The sequence below is a fragment of the Rousettus aegyptiacus genome, unplaced genomic scaffold (genome assembly GCF_014176215.1).
Source record: "Rousettus aegyptiacus isolate mRouAeg1 unplaced genomic scaffold, mRouAeg1.p scaffold_m13_p_1, whole genome shotgun sequence".
NCBI classification, from domain to species: Eukaryota; Metazoa; Chordata; class Mammalia; order Chiroptera; family Pteropodidae; genus Rousettus; species Rousettus aegyptiacus.
The window spans coordinates 109,116,963-109,136,938 of NW_023416284.1; the positions used below are offsets into that span (position 1 = coordinate 109,116,963).

A 19,976-nucleotide genomic window follows, 5' to 3' on the forward strand; every position below is an offset into this window, starting at 1 on the left:
TGCATGGTCCTTGACTCTGTTTTTCTGTGCACACCTCTTCAGGGCTCCACCTCTGACCTACTCAATCTCTGGGTCCCAAGAAAGATATTCTATCTAACACATGTTAGGGATTTTCCTGTATCCTATGAGCTATGACCTGTGGTAATGGATAGGTATAAATATTGTTCTCTATGCATAATCCTTTATCCCAGAGTGTCAATCCAGTGTAAATTAAAGGAACTGATATGTGAGGAAACAATAATTTAAAAAAAAGTTAAGTCATGATTAAAAAGAAAAAAAATCTGCCAATGAATTCAGTGTTCTTTCTCCATCACTTTTCTGCCTATTAGAATTTTTTAAGTAGAAAAAAACCCCCTAATAATCCATTTATATAACATTTGCCTATTTGAACAACATTGGGGAGGCAGAGTGGTTTTGAATACATTTTCTTTCATGGTGAGCTTCAAAGCTTAATCCATTGCATAAAGATTAAATACATTCATTTTTAGCACACTATAGAATCTCATGAGTTATTTTTAAATGTTGATTAATTGAATGCCATCTAGCTCAGAAGCAACTTTTTCAAACTACCTGGTATGTACCTGTGGAGATGTAGATATAGATAAAAGTTATCTTTGAGGACAAAACCTGACAAATCACCTATTGACAAAATCAGGGAGAAGTTCATATTAACAGAAAGATGTTGAAGATAAATAAAATTGTTCAAATGTTTACTCGTTTTTCATCACTATATAAGCAATCTGACTACATGAAAAAATTTTAAAAAGGTACTTTGTTCATCTACACTATTTTTTTTTTTTTACTTTTATGGCTCGAGCGCTCTGCTTGTACACACTTGAAAGCTAGACAGTGTAAAACTTTTGTTGAATTTATTTTCTTCCCAAAAAGAAGAAAATAAATCCAATCTTCCTACATCCAATTTTCCTACAAGAATATTTTCCAACAGAATACCATGCTGGAGGCAGTTCATTATGTAGCAAAACAACAACAACAACAACAACAACAAAAAACAAAAAGACAAAAACAACAACAAAACTATTCAATAATCAAAAAGCTTCTCACAATACTAAATTAAAGTAAAATAGTTTCCTCAGAGCAGTATCACTGAGATCTTTAACATCTGAATCTAACATCCATGACAGTGTCTGATCAAATAAGTATCTGTTGAATAAACCAATGATCCATTTTGTAAAACCTCTGTAGCAGCTTCCAATTTTCAATTTTTTTGTTTTCTTTCTTGCTCATCAATTTCTATTTAGCATTATAAAAGGTGTTGAAGAAATGAATAATATCTAATGCATGTATTTACAAAACACATTTGTAATGCAGTGCTCTGTTTCCTGGCTCTACCTAGAAAGAAACTTTGTAATAAAGTTATTACTGTTATTATTAGTAGTAGTAGTTTTAATTATAATGACCATGATAATAATATTAACCAATTACACAGATTACACCGTTACAAAGGCAAATGTTCTAGAAACTCTGCATCCCAACACAATTGTATGCATTCTATAGATAAAGAACTGAGACACAGACTCATCTGGCTAGTGATTGAAATTTTTAAAAGTTCTTCTTGAAAAACTAAAAAATAAATTACACAAAATATTTAATAGCAAATATTTGATAGCTGTTTGACAGCATTTAAACATTGGTTTAGTTAGAGTTAATATAGAAAAATGAATGCTTTGATGTAAAAATTAGGTAAATAATTTTGTCTTTCTAAAAGAGGATAATAAACATATGGAAAACATGAGAAAAGGCACATTAAACAAAAGATCTATTAAGTTTTTTAAAAAAGCACGTGATATTTCTTCAGGATTAAGCTAAATATTTTCTATTCTGCTTTGTCTTTATGCTGCCAATTAATTATTTGTGATATTAGCTCTCATTTATTTTATTTATTTCATTCTGTTTTTACCCAATTATGACGACTCGAATCATTTGGGTGCAGAAAAAGAGAGACAGTACAATTGTTTAGTATTAAGTAGATTAAACAATTTGTTCACTGATGTTTCACTTAGGTACTTGGGAATATATAGGAAGGTGAAGTTCAATTTTTACATAAAAAATTAAGACAAGTATATTTGGTCATGTACATTTCTTCTATTACTATTTTGTCACCTCGTTTTCTTGCTCTTTTGGTTTCGAGTGGTTATAAATATACCACACTTCAATCTATAGTCTCAAAATTATTTCTCTATATTAAATTAATAATTATGAAATCTTGACTTCCATATAACCATCTATAGTCCTATAAGTCATATGTATATGTCATTAAAAAAATGCAATAGAACCTGGAAACCCAAGAAAAATCCCTCCACTACCCGCTACTACAAGATTAGTATGTGCTTTCCAGACTGAGGGGGGATATTCTATTTATAACTCTCATTTGTTTCTTACCATGTGGCCAAGTTTCCACTTATTACATGTCTGCTTGCCTTAATATTAACTTCCAGTTTGGAGCACTGTAAATTGTTTCTCAACCCCTAAATTAAAGCAAATGGTATCCACTCCACCTCCACCACCAATTTTACCAGAAGCCGCTTCAAAGATTCCATTAAAAAAAAAAAAAAAAAAAATGAAGTATAGCTACTGCTTCCTGAAGCCAAGGTTAGCCTTGTTCATAATGAAGTGAAGCTTTCTCTGTTTTTCCTTCTATTTAAACACTGACAGTTTTTTTCCAAGGCATTTTATTCTCCTCCATGGTTGCTGTTGCTGTTATTAAGGAAGGAATGGGAGATGGGAACAGGAAAATGGCTCTGGTGGACTCTGCTTTAGTCAGTGTTCTTTGCGACCAGTACGTGTGTGTTTGCAGTGACATTCCAGTACCACATTTTAGCTATCTTTATCAACATAAAAGTTCTACAACATTTAAAGATTCTCTCAGCTACACACAGTTTCTAAGAGAGCAGCAGTGTATATTTCTTATGTTGTCACTGGCTTATTAAAATAAAAGTGAATAAAGAAAAGGCAAAAAAAAATAAAAACCACGAAATACCTCTATACCTTCAATTTTTAGCTTTCTCATCAAATCTCTACTTTTTGACCATTCCCTCAAATGTTCATTTACACGAGCCTCTCCAGCTTTATATTACGGTGCTTATTACACAAGCTACTGTCACCTTCTTCACCAATTTACACTGTGACTATAACTTAAGCTCCAAGGCAATGTATCACTAAACTGGAAGTACATTATTGCTTCCCCGGTCCCCAAGGCTCCATTCTGCACTCCTACCCTCCATATATACATAGATCTTGGGCACATAGTAACAGAACAGAAAACAGTTACAGATGCTTATAGTCACACTTTCAACTAACTACCACAGGAGCTGCTGAAAAATAGAATATCCACCCCTCATACATACGCACACAAAACTAGTTTGACTTAAATTGAAGATCTGTTCCTTCAGAAAGGGTTCTTGGGCCTGAAGGTGCTTGCTATCCCACAGCCTTTTTAAAGCAATTTATCTGCTTGGGTCTTTTAAATACTGCAGGCCATGGGAATTTGTACCCTAAATCCACATGAGGGTTGACAAAAGGTTATGATAAAGGGAGATTGTATTTCTCCTCCGCTCAGAGTCAAGGCCATGAGAATGAATGTGCTTGCCTCCTCCCTTTGTGAGGTAGAATTTTTGCTAGTTCACCCTTTGAACGAGGTTGTGGTATTTTGGGGGATCTCAGCCACACACAGGTTCTCATCCATGCTCCCCATCATGCTTGGGACCTAGGTTGTTTTGTGCCTGCCTGTATGGCTGTTACAGGATGGGCAAATGCCCCAGGATTTTAGTCACCTCTTTGTAAATAGAAATTGGGCACTTCATTTAATTCAGCAATGTTATAATGCTGTTTCTCTTCTGAATATAATGGTCTTCTTTCAGTTCCTAGCACAATGTTCCCGCCTTCCCAAGACCTTTTGCCATACAATGTTTCATCCGCTTCACTTATTCTTTCTGTACACATTTCATGTACACATACACATACACACACCTTATTGGGGTTAGATCCTTCTTATCTCTAGATCTGATTTTAAATATTACTTTCTCATATTGGTCTTCCCTAACAGTTAAAATCACAAGGTGGTGTCAGCAGTATTTTATACTTGGGCAGTTTCAAGAGGCAGACTGTCCTGAAGCAGAAGTTTAGGTTCCTAGATTTTGCACTGTAGCCCTTATCCCAAAGAACTAAACTATCAATCATTATATAATAAATGTACTACAGAAATAAAATATTACTCGTTACCACATAGAGGATATACGCATATAGAGAAATGGGGGATTGGGGGGGGGCAGGAGGAGAAAGAGAGACAGATAGACAGACATGCGCCTCTTCAGGAACTTAGGAACTTGCTGGTCAGGAACACTTAATAAGTTACAGTTGCAGCTCAAAAGAGACTCCTGAAATGATGCCTAGTTCTCTATTGTTTTAGAAACTAAAATACTTAGGGAAGGAAAATTGTAAAAATTCCCACGCCTAAATGTCCATGGGATGTGATTTTCTCTTCTAATTCAATACAATGTTCCTTGCCTGCTTCCAGAGGATAAATTAGGATTTGTGCACATATGTTACAAAGTCAAAATAAGCTCTTGTGGGGCTTGATCTTCATATTGTTTTTTAACTTCTGCCAAGCAACTGTACACTGTAGGACTTCCACATTAAGCTTCACATACTGTTGGTCAGCTTCAACAAAAAGCTTTCATACAGTCTTATCTTTAGTCATCAAAATCTTGGGTTCTAAGAACATCAAATGAATCTATTTTTGCTGAGTTTAAGAAACTAACACTAATTTTAAAACAACACCCTTAAAATGCTATTCATATCTATTCTTTTAAAGACATTTAAAATAGCTAACTTATCATTAGGATTTAATAAGCACTTCTTAATCTTCCAACTTTCCAGATATCTTCATTTGATCATCTAATAGAATATATTAGATAAAAACCAGGGGTTCTTTCAAAAGTATGCTGCCCAACATGAGGAAAACATCTTAAAGTATTCTCAATTTCACCACCATATCTTCTCATAATAGAGCACCAAATTATCAAAAAGAGAATTCCATGATTATAACAGTATACTCTACTATCTTTGTGCTTTGCACTCCTCCAAATGCCATCAAATTTCAGCCCATTAAATTTTATGGCTGGAAGCACATGGGAGTTGAAAAAAGCAGACAGGGCTTTAAGAGGATTAATACTTTAAAAAGAACAAATTCAAGAATTTTATCAAGTCCAATTAACAGTAATAAGAGACATCGCCACCCTAAAAAAAAATGTGCTATTAAATATCTTCTGAGCACTTGTCATGTAGCAAGCACAGTTTAATCACAATATCCATAGCAATTTAAAAATGTTATCTCACTAAAGCTCTTAACACATTTATATTACAAATGTGGATACAGACATTTACACATACACACAAATAATACAAAATACCTGGAGGGCCGTAAGGATATTGTCGAAGGCCTGGCCGTTTGTGTCATGACAGTGAACGGCAAGAACACTCGGTGGGATTTCCTTCATGACACTTGCCAACATTCTCTTCATGCTTCCTGGAGTTCCCACACCAATTGTGTCTCCCAGAGAGATCTCATAACAGCCCATGCCATACAGTCTCTTAGACACCTATTGGGACATGTGAAGAGTTAGTAAAACAATGGAAATGAACAGACTCAATCCCTATTGTTCTCAGCAAACATCATCTAAAGGTAAAAATCACAACTAAAATTGTTACATTTGCATGGAAAATATTTTAGTTTCCTGGTCTTTCTCCTTGCTTTAAATCCTAAGTGTTTTATAAAACCGTGAATGACATTACTATAATTATCTTTTTTCTAATACTCAAGTTTGCGTTAGAGTCATAACTGTCTAGCTACTTGTTCAGTTAGGATTTATAAACTATCATTTCAACTAAGGGAGGCTTGCTTTTCTCAACTCTTTAATCAAACAGAAGCATGAGAAATTTACCTTGGAAGTAGCATTTAGAAGAGGCATCAAGAGACATCTATACCAGTTTCAGCTCTGTCGCTCAGTAGCTATGTAATTGGTAGATCACTAAATAGTTCTGGCTTACTTTTGGAGGGTCATAAATAAATGCACTTGTGAATGTGACCTTGCATTTCTTGACTCAAATGCTAAGTAGTGATCTCATAAAGAGGTAAACTGCAACGTTCCTTTAAGCTGAATAACTAATGTTACTTTCAAAGAGGAATAACATTTTGCATGAAGGCAATGTGGTATTATGACAAAGACATGGTTTCTGGATCAAACAGGCCTGGATCTAAATCTAGGTGCCACCCATGCTAGGTATGTGATACTGGGTAGAAGATAAACCTTTTAGAACTTCAGTCTCTATTCTCTAAAATACAGACAATGAAACACCCGTATTTAGCATATTTTTCTAAAACTTATTATTTAATTTTTTAAAGAATTACAATAATAATGATGTTAATAATGGCATGGCTGGCTATGAAAATGAAATAAGAACACCTACAAATCACTTTGTACAAAATATGGCACATGGCCATTCATTAACTCATTTATTGTGTATTTCCAATGTGCCGTTTTATGACAGGCACTATGATAGGTGCTAGAATATAACGAGGACACAAATCTTGAGATGGGTCATGCTGTTATAGAACCTGGAGTCAAATGAAGACAGACCTTAATTGATCCCATTTGGGAATGAGTAAATACAGCTAAAATAAGAATGCTGAAACAAAGAAATGAGATTCTTTGCATGTAGCAAAGGAAACTGATGTAGATCTGTCAAGCAGGAAGGGCCCACATGACAGCTTAAGGTAAAGTGAACATTAACTTGTTGAGGAGGCTGAGAAAGAAAGGTATAAGAATAATATTCCAGGTATAATATCAAATGCAGAGGCTAGTGTATTCCAGGCAGCCAAAATATAAAATGCAAAGAGCACTTCAGGCAGAGAAACAGTTAAATGCAAAAGATAGTGTGATGAGAAAGCCAAAGCCAAGAGGAAATGAAGCTACATAAAGGAGAGCTAGGCATGGGGCAGACCATATAGAGCATAGCAAACCAACAAAGTTTAGGAGTTTGGTTGAGGCTTCTATCATAAAAGCAATAAAAGGCCATAACAGAATTTGGGGTAGTGTTGTTTTTCAGAAAGGCAATAATGATATGAAAACAGGTTGGAGGGGACTCAGAAGAATTAACTAGTCCAGGTAGGAGGCAGTTATCAGATGGAAACTTGGATGAAATATCATAATGCTTATTCTCTTTTACTGCCTATTAAATGCTGGAATTTCTTAATGCTCAAATAGAGAAGCATGAGGTTACGAAGGAGAAACCTAACAGGTTGGAGGAAAATCATAAGTGTGGTGTCAAGGGAATACAAGAGATATACAGGTGTCAGGAAGGAGAGAAGAGTCACTAATCCCAAATTCTGCTAAGAAGTCGAGATTAGGATTGAATACAATCTTGCATTTCTTGACCCAAGTGCTAAGTAGTTACCCTAAAAAAACGGATTTCAGTGGAGTGAATAGTCTAGAATTCAATCTGGAGTATGATGAAGAGTTTTTGGCACATGAGCAAATGGACATCACTACTGTAGGCAGCCCTCTGAAGAAGTTTAGATGGAGAAGGATAGAGATATTTGATAACTAGAAGAATATGCTGAATTCTGAAAGTTTTCAGATATTAGAGGCTTGAATATGTTCCAGTGTCAACAGGAAGAATTCCATCACCATTGAATAATTGATGAGTAAATGAAGAGAAAGACTAGAGACTGCAATAAACAGAGTGAACACAATTTGCAATTGTCATTGCAGAGAGTAAGAGAGTGGGTTGGCTACTAAATATATTAGAATAGCCCATTCTATTGGGCCTACAGAAGGCCCATTAAAGGCTGCTGGTCATAAATTCCTAATGTTTCCAATCTGCCTGTTACATGATTCTTTTGAGCAACTGCTCAGGCACTCTGGTGTAGGAATTGACAGCCTGAGTGTGTGTGTGCGATCCTTCCAAAGATGGCAGGAGGCAAAGGCAGAAGAGTGAGGGATTTGGCATGTAGGCTGAGTTGGATTCGGATTTTGCAGAGTCTAATGTTATACCATTTTTGAAGTGTTCTTTAAGAAAAAAATATATATTGTGAATATAAATTAATAACGGTCTTAGAAGAATCCCATGCTACTGAAGGACTATAACATTTGAACATCATTTTTATATATATATATATAGTTTATCTGCCTTTTTGTGCAAACATCCTGCTTAAATAATGGACCATGAGATAGGTATCTCTCATTGAAAAAGTTTGCAGTAAATTTCAAAGGTGAAAATGAATGCTCAACAATAGAATTGGCTTTAGTCAAACTGATAGTTTAGCCAGCTAAATTTTAATTTTTCTAACAATGCCATCTCCATTGCTTCCTACCATCCACATTACTAAATTTATAAAAATTAACAATCTTAACAACAAGTACACATTAATATACCTCATATACAAACAAGTTTCAGAGATAGTCTAATAAGATGGTCTAATGTAATCTCAAACTAAGTATTTTGTATTCATTGGTATTAATTAATAAACAGAAAGAGTAAGTAAAATGAACTTCAATAAGCGGGTCCTTAATGACTATAATCTAGTGCTGTAAAATTTCTCTTTGATAGCAACTCGAATCTCAGCAGTAAGAGCTATAGGATCTCCAAGGAACAAAATACTGAAGCACTACATACTATGACACAAGTGCCAAAGTACCCGGGAGAAAATAAAGAAATGCTACATGAACAACCAAGGCAAAGTTACAGAATGTGTGCATGAACTGCCCTGATATTGATAGAAGGAGAAAGATCACTCACTATGTTCTACCCACATAAAACAAAACAAATATTTTTATTCCCTCCACTTTTGAGCTCTCAAATGTTAAAACTCAGGTGTTATTTAACTTTAAACAGTTACAGCCAGTATAGAGATAGGTCTTCAGTGTTAAAATAAAACTATCGGTTAAGTAATCACATGTGTTCCACTCCATGGTCCCCCTTAATCTTTGTTATGCAGATGCAATAAATAGTAAGGAGAACAGTCCACTTTTAAAAATAATATGCATCATTTTGCAGTGAAACATAAAAAGAGGCATATCCTACCTCTGTCACTTTTTGTGGTGTGATGCTTCCTTCATATGGACAGCCCAGGACACAAGACACGTACCTAAATTTAAAATATAGGACTATATAAACATGAGTGCATAATTTGCTTTCTAATTTCCATTTTATAAACATGAATAGCCAAAAAGTCATCGAGAAAATTTATTTCATACTATTCTTCTTATTATTTAATTCTCAGACCAAACAAAAACAATTTTGGAACATTTAAAATTTTCCTCTTCCTAATAATTATAATTTGATATATGTTATTTGATGGCAGATAGGAATAAAATAATAGGTATTTATCTTGTGAGGTGTTTATACTAGAGCAGGACATGATAATTGAAGAAGAAAATATCAGTGAAATATATAGTGTGACTTAAATAAGTACATACATTCAACTGTTAACTATCCAGGTCTTTGGAGCCATATAGAGAGAGCATGTAGATGACTAACTGAATTTTTCTCTTCACTCCCATCTGGATGTTTTGGCCTCATTTAGACAGTCATTAATCACCCCAAATCTCCTAGAACTGGCCACAACCTCAAAATTCATCTTGTTTATCTCGTGGGTATACCTAAATCATTCCAAACAGAAGAGTGTCTAGTCTGTGTTTAAAAGGCTCCAAATAAAGATATTTCATAAGTTTCTTCAACAATTGAATATAAAAAGTCAAGCTTCTGCTACAAGGACAATGATACATTTCCATCTTAAAGTATTAAGCTTTAGAAAAAAAAGTCTGTTTTAGCTATTTTCAGCTCAACACCAATCCCATTTTATTAAACTTTCCTCAGAGACTTTGCAACACTCATATTAAAATAATGCATCACGTATCTGATGGTAAAGAATGAAGCAACTCACATGAGAGAAAGGGGTGGTGGGAAATGAAGTTGGACACCTAGTTCTTTGGGCCAGAATATGAAAGGCTTTAGCTAGCAAGGCCCCTGAATACCATGCCAAGGAATCTGAACTTTGAGATCACTCAAAATCATTAGGAAAGGTAGTGACAAGATCAGATTTGTTTTCTAGAAATGTAACTGAGAACTCCGGAAGTGGTTGCGAGAGGAAAGGTGGAGGCAAAAGCATGATAGAAGGCAATACCACATTTCCTTGATTCTAAGATGCTGTCCATTGGAAGATATACTGTGAATTTCATAACAGGTTTTGGAATACGTTAAATGATTCGCTACATAGCCATTGATCCTAAAGATATAACCTAATTTCAAAATTATTAAAATGTCAATAAAATTGTATTTTGGAATCAAAATAAATAAGCAGTTCCATAAGCCAGGCACACAGTTATGAGAACAGGGAAGGAGAAAAGAAGACAAATTTAAGTAAAATTTGAAAGTAATGCTGGGCAGGAAACCCCTCTGAGCTCTTCTAATTATTATAATCTAAGCCTATTGTTTGAATAATCTGTATAAATTTCATCAACACGTGAAAAGAAAATGGTCTTATATAAACAACCCTGGAAAAGGTGGCTAAGAATGAAAAATAAATATTTTCAATTTAGATATAATGATTATAGAGAATGTATTGAAAATATAAGTACATGGGTTCTGAACCCAAAGTATCTAGACATGAGTAAATAGAAAATCTAAGCCATCCATTAACATGCCATCCTTTTAAATGCGAGACAAAACAAGCAAAAAATAATGCAAAACAATATGAAAAAAATCTTTCCTAAATTATTCACATATCACTTGACCACAGCTTACCCATTTATACTATAACCCTGAGTCTCTCTGCCTGCATTTTCATTCACTCAAGTTTTCCCACTGGTCCATCCCAGGCCTATCTATGGTTTGCCTAGTCTTCACACTCCATTGTATTTCATCTTCATATGCTCTCCATCCTATCCTTGTAAGCTGAGTAGTCATTTCTTTAACCTATTCACACGTGGTTACTTTCTCCAAAGTGAATGTGATGGTTCTCAAATATGTTCATTAACTGTGCTTAAGTGCTGTAAAACAGAAGTTAGCAAACTAAGGCCCAAAAGTCAAATCCTGCTCATCACTCTGCAAAGAAAATTTTACTGGAACAAAGCCATGCTCACCTGGTTACCTATTATCCATGGCTACTTTTGTACTAGAACAGCAGAGTTGAGTAGTTGGAACAGAGATCACCTGACCCACAAAACAAAATATTACTGTCTGGCCTTTACAAGAAAAGCTTGCCAAAAACTAATAAAATGTGAGACATTTTCACGTATGCACAAAGGCCTCCATCATGATGAAAAGTTGCTACTTTGTCTGTTTTGACTAATGGCTAACATCAGTTTTTAGACTTCTCTATCTATTGCAGTTGTTCTTAACCTCAGCTGTACAGAATTACCTGGGGAGCTTAAAAACAAAACAAAACACAATCCTGATAGTTATGATACATTCTATAGTAATTAAACCAAAAACTCAGAAAATGGAATCTAACTACTAATATTTTAAAATAATTTTTAAATTTCCACTATTCTGCCAAAATTGAAAAACACTCAACTAACAATACTCCTGCACCTGGATTGACTGATTCCCTTGTGAAAAAGTGATATTACACAGACTGGAGAGTATTTAATCTCAGGAATCTCTTCACTACTACACCACAGTACTTTTATCCATCTTTGATTGGTTGGTGGTTTAATTGATAATTTTTATTGTGAGTGTCTTTATATGGTGATTTTAGTTTCTAAGGAGTTTCATGAATCTTGAGTTATTTAAATGCCCCTATAAAGCAGACCTGACTTCCTTGCCCTTGCCCTGCAGACTTTATCAGTTACTAGACACATTTCTACCTTGATTTCTCAGTGAGGTTTCTACAATATTCATGTGTCATAAATCTACAACCAATAACTACACAGCACAAGTTTCAGTGACTTTGCATTGTTAAGGAGGTGATTTCAGTCTCCAAGAAAACTCCATATTTATAAATCCATATTTTAGTGGAACATCTATCTATTCTCAGATAGACATTAAAATCCTATTTCCAAGCCCCTAGGGATTATGTGTGGGATACATACCCTCACATAGTAGTGGCATCAACCTGCATGCTTAACACATTTTCTTTAATGAAATCTGAAGACTTTCTTTTATTTTCTGAGCTTGGTTTTATGTCTTAAAAGTCATGTTTATAATGGAAACAGCAAATGGAGTCTCTGCATCGCCTCAGTCTTTCTTTCTCTAGCCATTATGCAGGTAACTCTAGGAACAACTCCAAATCTCCTTGTGAACATGACAAGTCGATTGCTTGAAACATTTAGACGACATATTAAATTCAATATGTCCAAAACGAAGCTCATCCCTGTTTCCCCTGCATTTGTCATTTTTTAAAAAATGAAGTAGTCATTTTCAGAGCCTTTTTTGCTAAATCACTTGAAGGTCACCTTGGGAACATATTCATAGGTTGGCTAATTCTTCCCCTCTAGCCTCTACAGAATGTATCTCTGCCAGTGACAGCCTCACATGAACAGAATAGCCCATCAGTACCCTCTCTAGGACAGGCACAGATGTCTCCTACATGCTCTCCTTGTCTCTAGTTTCATGCTACTCCTTTTTACTCCAACATCTATTGCCAAAATAATATTCCTAGAGAATAGCTCTAACCACATAATTGTCCATTTTGAAAATCTTTAGTGACTTGCCATTATCTACTAAATAACCTTACTATTCAAGTTCAACAGTTTGTGAAACTTCCATCTAACTTTCTACCTCTCTTCTATAATCAGCCTCAAAAACCCCCTATTTTAGTAAAGGCAAACATCTTCCTATTACCCAAATATTTCTTGAGATCTCTCTTCACTATGCCTTTGTTCTTTGCATACTTCCTCCTCTGACTAAAAAGGTCATTATTTCTTATTATGTTCTATATATTTATTTATCTTTAATGACTTCATTTTAAACACCTTCTCCAGGAACTTTCTCTAACTTCAGAGAAATTTAATATAGTCTTACTTTAAACTTATTTGTTTACACTTTTAATTTACTTTTTATTTAAGTGTAGTTGGCATATAATCTTATATTTGTTTTATTAGTTTCGTGTGCACAATATAGTTTTTTTTTTGGCATTTTTATACCTAACAATATGGTCACCCCACTAATTCTAATTAACTGTAACTGTGTAAACTTATCACAATGTTTTTGACTATATTTCCTTCCCCTTTTCATTTTATCCTCTCTCTTCTGGTAACCATCTCTTTGGTCTCTTTTTCTATTAGTCTGTTTTTGTTTTGTTTGTTTTGTTGTTTTGGAGTCCACATATAGTGAAAATATACAGTATTTTCATTTCTCTGCCTGACTTAACTTAGCAATAACCACCTCTAGATCCAACCATGTAGTTGCAAATGACAAGATTTCATTCTTTTTTATTGCTGGATGACATTCCATTGTGTGTGTGTGCGTGTGAGTGTGTATATGTGTGTGCATATCTCCTTTATCCATTCATCTATCGATGAACAGTTGATGAACAGCTAGGGTGTTTCCATATCTTGGTTAGTGTAAATAATGCAGCAATGAACATAGAGGAGCGTATATCTTTTCAAATTAGTGTTTTTGTTTTCTTTGGATGAATACTGGTTTGTATGGCATATCTATTTTTAGGTTTTTTTTTTTCTTTTTTTTTTGTAGGACTTTCCATACTGTTTTCCCTAGGAGCTGCTGCACTAGTTTGCAGTCCCACCGACAGTGTACAAGGGTCCGTTTTACTCAACATCCTCACCAACACATGTTATTTGTTGTCTACTTGATAATAGCCTTTCTGACTGGTGTGAGGTAGTAACTTGTGGTTTTGATTTGCATTTCCCTGATGATTAATGATGTTGAGCATCTTTTCATGTCTGTTGGCCATCTGTATGTCCTCTTTAGAGATTTTTTCATGTCCTCTGCCTACTTTACAAGGAAATTGTTTATTTTTATTTTTGTTAGTGAGTTGATGTGTTTCTTACATATTTTAGAAATCAATCCCTCATTGGAGACATCATTTGTGAATATATTCTCCCGTTCAGTAGGCTTTTTGTTTGGTTGAAGGTTTCTTTTGCTGTACAGAAGCTTTTTAGTTTGATAAAGTCCCATTTGTTAATTTTTTGCTTTTGTTTCCCTTGTTTGCAGGGATATATCCAGAAGGATACTACTCACACTGATGTCACATAGTTTACTTCCTATGTTTTCTTCTAGGAGTTTTATGGTTTCAGGCCGTACACAGAACCTTCCAAGACTTATCCAGGAAGAAATAGAGAATCTGAATGGACCTACTACTAGCAATGAAATTGAAGCAGTAATCAAACTCTCAACAAACAAAAGCCCAGGACCAGATGGCTTCACAGGTAAATTCTACAAAACACTTAATAAAGAATTAGTATGTATCCTTCTCAAACTATTCCAAAAAACTGAAGATGAACATTTCCAAACTCATTCTATGAGGCCAGAATTACCCTGATACCAAGACCAGACACTACAAAAAATATCTAATATCTCTGTGAACATAGATGCCAAAATTCTCAACAAAATACTAGCAAACTGAATTTGACAGTGCATTAAAAAGATTATATATCATGATCTAGTGGAATTTATGTTAGTAATGTAAGCATGGTTCAACATCCACAAAACTATTAATATCATGATTCATCACATCAACCAAACCAAAGGTAAAAATCATATGATTATCTCAATAGATGCAGAAAAAGCATTTGAGAAGTCAATATCCATTTATGATAAAAACTCCCAACAAAGTGGGTACAGAAGGAACTTACCTCTACTTGATAAAGGCTATGAAAAAACCACAGGTAATATCATACTTAGTGGTGAAAAGCTGAAAGCTCTTCCTCTAAGATCAGGAACAAGACAGTGCCCACTCTCATCATTATTATTCAATAGAGCACTAGAAGCCCTAGCCATAGCAGCATTTTCAACTTGAATAGGATTTATCTATATCTCTGAATGTACTTGCCTTTTTTTATAATGTCGCAATTATTTCTATACGTGTTATTTACCCAGTCTGCTGGTAACTCTTAAAATTAGGCTAATTTTTTTCATTTTGATATTCTACATAGTATCATAAGACAGCACATTATATAAAACAATTAATATTTCTTGAATGAATTAATGCATTGAGCTAATATGTAATTTTTACCTTCTGAATAATTTTCTATAAAATTCCTTATCTATACAATAAATGGATAGCTAGATCCAGGTTATTAATATTCTTAATCCTGTAGACAGACATGAGAGCACATATTTGGAAGTTCGGACTTGGCACCTCGTTTTAAATATTATTTAGGATGACAGAGTAATAAAGAGATCACCATCCATATTGAACCTAATTGTGCTAAATTTAACAAAAAGCATATCATTATAATCAATTCTGTGGGTAGAAATGTGAGTTGTTTTATTTGTGCTTGTTGAAGCCATTTTCAGTAAAGACAGTCCCTGATTTACAACAGTTCGACTTACAATTTTTTGACTTTAGGATGGTGAGAAAGCCATATACATTCGGTAGAAACCATACTTTTAATTTTGAATTTTGATCTTTTCCCAGCCTAGCAATATGCAGCAGTATACATTCTTGTGATGCTGGGCAGTGTCAGTGAGCTGCAGCTCCCCATCAACCATGAGATTACTAGGCTAAACAAATGATTCTCTATAGTGTATTAATTATGTTAGATGATTCTGCACACTATAGGCTAATGTAAGTGTTTTGAGCATGTTTAAGGTAGGTTAGGCTAAGCTATGTTTGGGGGTAAAGTTCATTAAATGCATTTTCAATGTACAATATTTTCAACTTATGATGGGTTTATCACAACATAACCCCATTGTAAGTTGAGGAGCATCTGTATTGTGCAAAATCATGATACAAGGCAAAAACTGAGGCTTTCGAGTCTTTAACAGCTTTACTTAATAGAAGTGAATCATGAAAATGCACATACAGTTAGGCCTTCACCAAGCCTACTTCCCCACAATTATCCCATGTTCCTCCAATCGTCCTGGCAAATAGAAACAAAGGATGTGTAAAAGACTTGAATACATGTCACAAACACTTAAAGTGGAAACAGTCCACCATTGTTATCCTCAGAAGAAAAAACAATTTCAAGAATGATAAGATGACATGTAATGCCAATTAAAGGTAAGTAAGGCATTTAACTATAGGAGCTGCTTTTTACTCTAAAAAGCTAATTGTATGAGAGATGACAAAACATTATTTCCTCAAAAGCTCTACAAAATGGTTATTTAGGCATTACCAAACAAACACTGCTTATGTATATTAACTATTGCTGGGTATGTGTTATTCTGGTACACAGCAGTGATTGAATATCTAAGGCTAAAAAAAAGCATAAACTCTCATACAGACCATATGTATGAAAGAAAATAGCTTTAACAGATGTCTCATTTTTAGTTTTATGTACCATATTTTGGTAAATTATGATGTGAATTGCTCTTCCAGGCCAACACAAAGGCCTCAGTTTAATAGAAGTTATAAAAGAACTTGACCAATAAGCTGTCCACTTATAAGAAGATGGAGCCATATGTGCAAGTCAATTCCATTGGGGTAGATCATCCAATGGAAGGTATTTGCTATATCAGTCATGAGAAACACTGCCTGCCAGTCACTATGTACTTAAAAAACTGAGCTAAATAAGAGGCTCATTATCTCACTAAGACTGATATAACCTATAGGGTTAGGATCGGAATCCAAAATGACATTTTGCATTAGACAGGGGAAGGATAGAAAGTACAATATGTGCAATATGACCTAGATGGGTTGGCTAACAAACAAGCAGGTTGTAAGTTCCTGAATGAATTTGTTGAGTTATAAATTATCTCGCAAAGAGAAAACCAGTAAAATGGATAAAAGACTTAAAAGTGAGACCTAAAACCATATGTTACATAGAAGAAAACACAGGCACTAAACTCTTGGACATCGATCTTGGCAATGTTTTTGTAGATTTGATTTCAAAAGCAAAGGAAACAAAAACAAATATAAACAAATGGGTCTACATCAAACTAAAAAACTGCATAACAAAGGAAACCATCAACAAAATGAAAAGGTGGCCGAATGAAGACATTTGCCAATATTTTCAATGAGTTAATATTCAAAATATATAAAGAACTTATACAACTCAACAAGAAAAAATAAACAAACAACCTGGTTTAAAAAATAGGCAGAGAATCTGAACATTTTTCCAAGGAAGGCATACAGTTCACCAACAGGCACTTGAAAAGGTGTTTAACATCACTAATTAGGGAAATACAAAGCAAAACTACAGTGAATTATCACTTCACACCTTTTAGAATGGTTATTATCAGGAAAACAAAAAATAACAGATGTTGGGAAGATAGATGTGTAGAAAAGGGAACTCTCATGCACTGTTAGAGGGACTGTAAATTGGTGTGGCCACTATGGAAAACAGTGTGAAGGTTCCTCAAAAAATTAAAAACAGAATTACCATATGATCCAGATATTCCACTTCTGGGTATTTATCTGAATAATATGAAAACACTAACTCAAAAAAATATATGCTCACCTATGTTCACTGCAGCATTATTTAAAATAGCCAAGATATGGAAAACAATCTAAGTGTTCATCAACCAATGAAAGGATAATGAAGATGTCGTGTGAGCACGTGCTCATGCACACACGCGCATACACATACACACAATAGGCTTGGCAATAAAGAAGAGAAAATATTACCATTAATGACAACATGAATGGATCTTAAGGGTATTATGCTAAATGAAATAAATTAAAAAAAGACAAAGTCATATAATTTAATTTATAGATAGAATATAAAAAAAAAAAGAAATGAAATAAAATAAAAACAAACTCAGATACAAACAATTGCATTGTTGGTTACTCGAGGAGAAGTGGGTTAGAGGATAAAATGGGTAAACGGAGTCAAATATATGATGGATGAAAACTAGATTTTTAGTGATAAGCAAGCTACAGTGCATACAAATATGGAATTATAATGTTGTACACCTGAAACTTATATAATGTTATTAACCAATGTCACCTCAGTAAAAATAAGGTATGACTAAAGTAAACATTATCGCATTCTGCAATTGTCTTTGTTTTTGTGTACCTGTTTTCTATGATTGTCTTGATTAGTTTAATTACTAATTTGCCTTTTACTCCCTGTTCTTTTATAACTAGGTACTTTTACTTTTTTGGGGAATTTAAGGAGAAATTCAATAGTTATAGTTTACTGTCAAATACTTTTTCAGTTTGTATTTTTTTTTTTGAAACAATGGATGAATAATTTTATTTGGCTCCTAAGAAAAATTTTAAAATTGTAGTTCTTTTAACTTTCAGTAGACTCAGACTTAAAAGAGATTAACCATGGTTCAAATTATTGCAATACTATTTTACAGGAGAGGCCCAACATAATTATGTTAAAAATCTTTGGTCTGATATGCACGACTGAATTTTAATATACATTTATAAGCATTTTAATAGTAAAATTAATAATGGCACCTTAGTGAGAGATACTTTTATATTAATATTCTCACAAATAGCATGAGCATGTAACTCATGTAATTTCATTAAAGAGAAATTGATACTTGCTTTAGACAAAAAAGAAGAAACCCTGAATGTCTTATATGATATATTAGAGCAGTACCTATCTTGAGGCATTTCAATTTGAAAAGGATCTTGACAAACTAAGATAAATAAATGCCACTGATGAAAGAGAGAAAATGATTAGATTTAACATAGGCTTTTGTTTTTCTTTGCCCTTTTAACTTTTTAAAATTCAGTTGTAATAAAAAATAACCTAGATCTTTAAATATGTCATGTGAATTACACAATAAAGAATGAAGTCCAAAATCTAGACATTTCATTGCTCATTCACATATAATGTATATGTAGCAGTAGTTACCTGAATCTGCATTTTATGTCAATCATTTTGGCATGATATCTTTTCCTAATGTGTCCCAGATGTTATGTAAAGTTCTGAGCATGTTTTAAAAATGTGTACATATACATTTGTATGTGTGTGTTTTAGGAGGGAGGGAATCAAACAAAAGACTTCATAACTATTAAAAACTGCTATTTTGACCAAATGAAAGTTCACTATTTTTATAAAAAAATTAAATGGTGAGCATTTATAAAATACATAGTTCCTCATGGCCTTTAAATCTAACAGATGATGACATCAATTTTCTGGATGATGATCAAGTACATATTGATGCAGCTGTTGCCATAGAAAGACATGCTGAAGCATCTACTTTAGTTTCAAGTCGTTGAACATGGCTCTTTTCTTTAAATGAGTATAATGGCCTATGAGTTTTAATAATGAGTATCTAAAACCCAGATCACTAGCAAAAATAAAATCTAATTTAAACTCTTTAAAGGTTTGGGGGAGGAAGAAGATATTTTTCAACTGTACAAACAATGAACTCACATACTGAAAAGCATATTTCTAAAAGTGAACAATGTTTCAGAAAATCCAAGAGTTGTATTTCTAAGAATCAAAATCTACATTGAAAAACATACATTGGTCTATAGTACAACTCTATAGTGAGTTCTAATGTACTTTGCCGATTGCATTTCACTGTGTCACTTCTTGTCCATCTTGTACTTCTGTACCCTTCTTATCAAAACCTGGAAAACTTTTATGTTGTAGCACAATTAGAAGTTGCTTTACTGGTGGGGCAATATTAATTGTTCAAACCAGTATTAAGGAGGATTTCTGGTTTCTATTAGCTTTATTACATTATCTATTCTGCTTTACATGAGAAAAACTAAGATGATAAGATCTGATATATAATTTATGTCCATCTTTCAATATTAAAAAAATTTCCTATCTGAACTGTAAGCTGCACATGCACCTCCCTTTTTACAAGTACTTGGTTTCTCAACTTTCCAACAAGAATTGCTTTACTCTAAAACCTAT

The 19,976-nt window shown here is 33.9% G+C and overlaps 1 protein-coding gene across 1 annotated transcript in view; it reads right to left on the reverse strand.

Annotated features, from left to right (window-relative positions):
• HMGCLL1 (3-hydroxymethyl-3-methylglutaryl-CoA lyase like 1) overlaps positions 1-19,976 on the reverse strand; it is a 154,629-nt gene that overhangs the window by 69,535 nt on the left and 65,118 nt on the right. The window contains exons 6-7 of the mRNA XM_016145693.2: positions 9,103-9,166; positions 5,430-5,618 (exon numbers count right to left, since the gene is read on the reverse strand). Coding sequence (XP_016001179.1) covers positions 5,430-5,618; positions 9,103-9,166 — 253 coding nt within the window. The remainder of the gene's footprint in view (positions 1-5,429; positions 5,619-9,102; positions 9,167-19,976) is intronic.